Raw genomic sequence first — 7,587 nt, forward strand, 5'->3', positions numbered from 1 at the left:
TAATGATGGGCCACATAATCTGTCTTTTTATCTGATTTATCCATTTCCATGCCACTGCTATACAAAAGGATTCTGTGCTTGTTTGGTGGACTTGAACATCCTGTTTAATTTACAGTGGGAAATGCATCTCCAAAGATTATGGTCATTCAAAGTTTTTCCATAAGGTGCAATTCAACACCACTGTATGGGAGAGAAAATCACATATTGCTTTGATGGAAAGATGATTGATAAGCATATTTGCATTTTATGCTTGAAAAGTGTGTTTGCATGTGCAAATTCACACAAGCAATATCTAAAGTTTGCCTGAGGCTTCTGTAAGATGTGTCCAGTTCCCTCAAAACATTGTGTTGGACAGATGAGAGACCCTGTGCTAACTTTGCTACAAAATCATAACTTGCATAAAATACTGTATTTTTAAGCACAGAACAACTGTTTCATCCTTGTGCTATCTGACATTGAAACACGGCATTTTCAGGGAAGAGATGGCACTGACAAACCTGCTTCAGCATTTGCTGGACAGTGAAGTATAAAAGAACAGGGAATCCTATGGCATGTGATCAGGAGAATTATCTGAATGGAGTAATAAACAACCTATAGCAGAAGGATGAAAAGTAAAATGAAATTATGAAAGGCAAGCATTCTTCAAAATGACATTGTATTTTCAGTCCTCAGCCCCATAATCGTTTCAGGGCTTGTTAAGTGCGTGCAGTAACATAGAAATGTCACATTGACTTACTAGAAACAACAGTACACACCAGGCTCTCAACAGAAGTACATTAACAGCTGCAGCAACGTGCTCTGTACAGATACTGAGGTTAGAACTTCAACCTTGTTCTCTTGCTAAACTAGAGGCTGGCCCTCGTGATGCAGCCATATATAAGGATGTTAACCCTGGGGTTAACATCAAGCACAGTAGCCCTAATGTATCCTTGAGTATTGCTGTGTATGTTCCATACAAAACCTGGTATGTCTTAACAATATTTATCTAGGTTTTCACAAAACTTTGACCTTTGTGAGGTTGCTTTTGGCAGTGGAGCATCAATCAGGTTCACTGGCAAAAATTTCCTATATCTAAATCATTCTTGTTTCTCCAGGGTCACATCAGTACAGTCCTTCACAATTGTAGAAATGCTTCACCTATTGCTTCTACACTAAGATCCAGATGTATAATCGATACTAAAAATGAACTAGATAGAATGGTTTTTTATACTTGTCATGAGATTATCTGAAGCTCAACTCTCCAACAATCTATGAACACAACCCATCAAGGGAAGAGTTGACCAGGCAAGAGGTATGATTACAGATACCATTAAAATCGGTAATGTGTCTGATTTTTTCTGCAAATGAACTTTCATTTAAGTAAGTGAACCAAAGAGCAAGACACAGTATAAAAGCACTTAACTCTTCAGTCTTTCAATAATAGTCGGCATCCCTGAAATAATATTTTCTTGAGAAAGAGCTGCTGGTGCCACATTAACATTAGGATCTTTGCTTTCCTTCATGTATGTGAAAATAGCTCACCTTGACTAAGTGTCATTACTGGTACAGTTCCCTGTTATGCTATAGCTACCTATTTCAAGACTGTGTTTTTCACTTGGTTAGAGGAAATAATGGGTAAAAGTTGCATAGGCACAGATTCTGCCTTGCCTTAGATCACTTTTGTGGAATCTATATGTCAGTCAAGTTAATCTCGATTTATTCTGATGAGTCCAAGTCTGTCTTAAAGACAGACTGGTTTTGTCTGATTTAAATTTTCTGCATAACCAGACAAATATACCCTTCTAAAAAACTTTCAAGGCACAAGTTACATGGCAAAACTCTGGTTTTTGAAGCTTGTAAAAGTAGTTTGCAGCATAGAACTCTGAGTCACATCTGAAATACTTAAAAAATATTCACATAAATAGATTTATTTTTTTTTTGCATGGTACCTGGAAGTCACAATTTCTGGAACAAAACCTAGTGGCTGTAGTTTGATTTTTGTGTATAACATACAGGTATGTAAGTGTCTGTTTTAAAAGAGACAAGCGGTAATATAACGTTCTCTACTCTCAAAACCAGGTTGTTTTCTGGGTTGGCATTTATCATACTAGAAATTCAGAAACTTTTTGTGCTTCTCAAGTGGGTTTTTTTTTCCCTAGGGAGTTTAATTTTGTTGATACAGCATGCCACTAATATAAAACATGTAAGGTAACAAATATAAAAGTCAACATTTCTACAGAAGGGATGGTAATTGTCAGGCCACTACCACTAACCAGGAAAGGATGGATCCCCTAAGAATGGCAACCATGATTAAGATGAATACCATGGAGAGCAAAATCCGCCTGTCAGTGCCAATGAAGAGCAGAAAGGGAGCTACAGGTCTTTCAGCTCTCAATAAGTCACCATCTGAATTTTCTAAGATTAGTCTGTGTCAGAGCTCTCCAGGGAAAATGTCATTTCCACCACAAGCTGGCCAGAGTTCTTGTGCTTATAGATGATATCAGTTTCACAGGAGCAAAAGCTGCCACACAGGTCCAACAAGCTGATTTTTCATCTTAGAGCTGCATATTGTACTTGAAATCTGGGTTTGATTTTGTAAAGGAATTACAAGTTAGCAAAGGAAAATCAGTGAAATACTTCTGACATGAACCACTAACACCAGAAGATCATGACATTTCTTATGGATTTACTTAATGATGGTGGAAATTTCTCTTTCACTGATCTAAATCAGACCTTCAGATAGGAACAAGATCTTTGATTTAGAGTGTATACACTGAAGAGGCAGAAAGACCACCTCGCTTCATCTATGACTTTTTGCATTGTGAACAGAAGAACAACCTAAAAAGTCATTGTGTTGCTTTTCTTTTTTTTTTCCTTTCTCCATTTTCTTTACTAGAAAAAAAAAAAAAGAGTTCATTACTGGATGTCAACATGAAAACAGGAATTTACCTGCTTCTTTTAAGTGAAATATATGTTGAACTCAGCAAGGCTAGCATCAAACCTAAAATTCCGAAGAAGGAAAAGGAGAATAATTTCCTGGAAAAAAATAAAAATGTTAATATTTCTGAAGAGTGGCATAATCACAAAAATATCTCTAAGCCTTTTGAAGAGCAAGGTCTCGAAGAGTTCACTCTTTACAACTTCACTGAAAAGACTGCCAATTTTGGATTTAACCTCTACAGAAAAATTGCAATGATGCATGATAACAATGTAATTATCTCTCCCCTTTCTGTATCAGCTCTCATGACTGCATATATGCTGGCAGCCAAAGGGGAAACACACAAACAAATAGTAAAAGGTCTAAACCTCCATGCTTTGAAGGACAGAGTGGATCATCATAATTTACCAGCTTTGTTTAAACAACTGAAAGATAACATCACAATGAATGAAGAACTTCTCCTTGTGCAAGGTACTCTTTCTTTTATCCAAAAAGACTTCAGACTCAAGGAGTCTTTCCTCAACTTATCTAAGCAGTACTTTGATATGGAATTCCTGAGAGTGGACTTTCAAAACTTGACACAGGCAAAATTTGTCATAAATAAAAATATTAACAAAATGACCAAAGGAAAAATCCCTGAGCTTTTTGAAGAACTCGAGCGTCATAATAAACTGCTACTTGTGGACTACATTGTCTTTAAAGGTAACTGCTCTTTTTGCTTTTCAAAATGCTAATTCATTTGAAGAAACAGGTCTCTGACTTCATTTGCCTTAGAGGAAGTTTAAAGGAATTCAGATGTCCTGTTTTCTCTACATCTCTGTCTATATTTACTTTATTCTATCAGGTTTATTTAATAGGAAAAGATTTTTTGTGATAGGGAACCACAATTCTATGCTTTCTGCTATACAACAGAGTCTCAAAGATAACAAATGCCCTACATCAGACTATCCCAGTCCATCTCAGTGATCCCTCATTATGACTAAAAAGATGTTTAATTTTCACTCACCAATTAAAATGAAAAACTTTTAATCATGATAGCTTTTTGAATGCTGAATACTGGGCATAAAAGCATTCAATTATTTTACATAGTACACAAAATAACGAAAACAAAAATAATGTCTCTGTTTCAGTCAAAAAAGTACCCCACTATACTCAAGTACTCAAGAAAGTGTTTTCAGTACCCCACTATATTACCTTACAGGGTGACAGAAAGAAATAGCTGTGATGGGCAGAAACTGTTCTGTGGAGAGTTCCTCTGTTGCCAAGTATCTTATGCTCCTTTTCCTGCTGTTGGGGTTTTTCTGACCGCTGGCTTAGAAGACAAATACAGCACTCCAAAAGGAGGTCCCATTAATGACAGGGAGCCATAGCCCACCCTTGACTTTGAAACAGCCATACAGAAGCCAGAGACACCAGGATGGGTAAAAAGCAAAGAAAAAGAGCTAGGGTGACAAAGGGGGCGAGAGGAATGTTGTGCAGAGAACCCACAGTCACAGCCACTACTCCATCCCAAGGCACTCAGCAGATGCCATCTATGGAAAGCCCACTAAAATAAATGCAAACATGAGAACAAAGAAAATTACCCCTCAGTCATACAGCCTCCCTACGGACTAAGTTTATTCTTTTGTATTTACAGAAGTGCAGTTTGTAAATGCCAAGGTTACTTTCCCTGGCAGTAAATCAGAGAAAAGAGATAAATGGCTGATGCTACATTTAAAAGCAACAGTAGAGATCAGAACCATTAGTATAGAAGAGGTCACATTCCAGTACACCTTAGAAGTCAGTGCAATGAAACCCCATTCAAAAGATTGTATAACCTATTTAAAAAACAGGATGTTGAACAGTTGGTAGAGAATTTCTGAGAAGGTGACATGTTAATAAAAGGCAGATGCTCATACGGCATTCAATAAACAAAAAGAGTATCAGTTCTGAACTTGACTGGCAACTAATCAACCTCAGAAAAAGATTTCCCTTCTTTCCCTGCAAATGGAGGAGTTTACTTTGCCAATCACTTCCTTTTCCTGCTGTAAAAAATATAAAGCACACACACTAAGTATACTGCAATTGTCATCCACTTATCCCAGACACAACTGATATCCACTTCAACTAGATACAAAAAACATCCTATACAATTTTTTTTAAGAGATTCTAAACATTTTTCTGAACAAGTCTGAATGTACATAATTAATTTCTTTCTTTCTTCAGGCAAGTGGGTCTATCCATTTAATTCCAAATTCACAGAAACAGACACTTTCCACATAAACAAATACAGAAGCGTACAGGTACCCATGATGTTCAAGTCAGATAAAGTTAATTCAACTTTTGACGAGAACTTAAGATGCACTGTCATAAAGCTGCCCTACAAAGGGAAAGCTCACATGCTGATTGTCATCCCGGAAAAGGAGGGAGATTACATTTCACTTGAAGACCATTTGACTACAGAGCTTGTGGAATCATGGCTTGGAAACATGAAGACCAGGTATTGCTTTGACATCTGTTGTCCTTAATGTCTTTCATGTCTTGCATCAAATCAACAAATCACAAAAATTACCTGGTCTTCCTAACCCTTTTAACGTGCTAGTGTCTCTGTGTCATGAGGTATCAGCAGAGTAGAGATCCTTTAATGGTCTACTTACAGTCCAAGCATCACGTGAAAGCTTTTACTCTGAGGTGACAAGTCTGTGGTTCATCTCAGTTAGAAACATCTGTCTCTCTGAGGGTGTAGTCAGTCAGTCTAGCCTTTCCAAATTCTTCCTTAGCTCTTCTCTTGTTTTAAATTTAGCACTGCTAGGCAAAGTGCACAATAAATCTAGATGTGCAGTATATTTATGAAACATTTCCCACCAGTGGAAAATCAGACTAATGGATAAATTTGAATATGAAAATGTAAGACCAAGTGACTCCTGTGAAATGTGATTCCTGGAGTGATTATTCTTTTCACTGGTCAATGAGTTAGTGTGTCAACCTGGTATCAGGGCACTGTAAGTGCTGGTGGAAGTATTTTATACAGAGAAGGAAACTATTTCTAGCATCTTTGGCAATGCACAGGTCAGAGATTATATTCTGCCAACCTAAATTTCAGTAGAGACTCTTTAGGTTTTGGCCCTTGTTTTCCTGTGTAAAGCTTTTTTCCTGAGTTGTGTGCATTTCAGCAGCCAAGTGATCAACTATATAGTCCAAGTTTGCATTGATTTTTTTTTTTTTTTTTCCAAACAGAAAAGTGGATATTTCATTTCCAAAGTTCAAGCTAGAGCAAAAATACAAAATGAAGAAATTGCTTCATGCTCTTGGAATTAAAAATCTGTTTACATGTATGGCAGATCTTAGTCATCTCACAGATCAAGGATATGTAGCAGTTTCACAGGTAAGACTTATAAAATTATTTGCTGTTTGGATTAGAACAGTATGTAAATGGCCCAGCCAGGACACTGTGTCATATACACTTATAAGGACACTAACAGGAAAGGACCTCATCTGTCAAGTATAAGGAATCTGCACACCTTAATCAGCATGGATCCCACTTCAAGTATGAGGTGTATAGAAGGGGTGGTTACATTTGATATGTGCTCAACACCTTCCAAAGCTAGTCCATCACAGGAGGAAAGCCCTGCCTCAAGGAGAATATGGTTGACAGGGGAGAAGTACAATTAAACAAAAACTGTGAACAAGAAAGACATTGTAAATGACAGGCAAATGGCAAAAGACAGAGCTAGGAAGGAAACCCAAAGAGGGAATCCCTCACACACAGTCCAGGAACAAGTATTCTTAACAAATAAAGAACTTCAGAAAGCTCAAATAATAATATCTCAAACAGGTAACAGTGAGAAAGAGAAGCTGAAGCAGTCATGCCTTTCCTTCCACACACCTTGGCAGAGAAAAAACAGAATCTCACAGCAAATCAGACAGTTGTATTCCAACCCATATGGATGCTCCATTTCATACGCTGACACTTTTTAAAGATCAACGCTTAAACAGGAAAAGGCAATGGTGGTGAATGGCCAAAAAAGGAGGAACATAGCCTTATGAAAAAAGAGGAGAAGATAACTCAGTATCACTATTTAAGGGAGAGCAAAGATTAAGTTCAGAAGTCGGATAGAAAATAGAGACAGAATGAGATGCAGAAAATAATGGAAGAGAAGGGACTTGACAATCGCACCCATATCAAGAAGAAACAGGTCTATGTGACCAGAGACATCCCAAGCAACTATAGGCCTGTCAGTCTGACCTCGGTGCCAGGCAAGGTGATGAAGCAAATTGTCCTGATTGCCATCACACATCACATACAGGACAACCAGGAGATCAGGCCCAGTCAGCATGGGTTTATGAAAGGCAGGTCTTGCCTGACTAACCTGATCTCCTTCTATGACAGGGTGATGCGCTTAGAGGATGAGGGAAAGGCTGTGGATGTGGTGTACTTAGACTTTAGTAAAGCCTTTGACACTGTTTCCCCACAGCATTTGCCTTGAGAAACTGGCTGCTCATAGCTTGGACGAGCATATTCATCACTGGGTGAAGAACTGGCTGGATGGCCAGGTCCAGAGAGTTGTGGTGAATGGAGTTAAGTCCAATTGGTGCCAGTTATGAGTGGTGTTCCCCAGAGATCAGTGTTGGGACCAGTTCTGTTTAACATCTTTATCAATGATCTGGATGAGGGCATCGAGTGCACTCTC

General features: G+C 38.1%; 1 protein-coding gene across 1 annotated transcript; it reads left to right on the top strand.

The window, feature by feature from the left end:
* Positions 1–2,910: 2,910 nt before the first annotated feature.
* SERPINA10 (serpin family A member 10) lies at positions 2,911–6,281 on the top strand (the record flags this gene model as incomplete). Its single annotated transcript, XM_010168913.1, has 3 exons — positions 2,911–3,619; positions 5,123–5,396; positions 6,134–6,281. Coding segments are annotated over exons 1-3 (1,131 nt in total), but the record flags the coding sequence as incomplete, so codon positions are not given.
* Positions 6,282–7,587: the final 1,306 nt, after the last annotated feature.

Source organism: Antrostomus carolinensis, unplaced genomic scaffold (genome assembly GCF_000700745.2).
Source record: "Antrostomus carolinensis isolate BGI_N321 unplaced genomic scaffold, ASM70074v2 scaffold12565, whole genome shotgun sequence".
Lineage (NCBI taxonomy): Eukaryota > Metazoa > Chordata > Aves > Caprimulgiformes > Caprimulgidae > Antrostomus > Antrostomus carolinensis.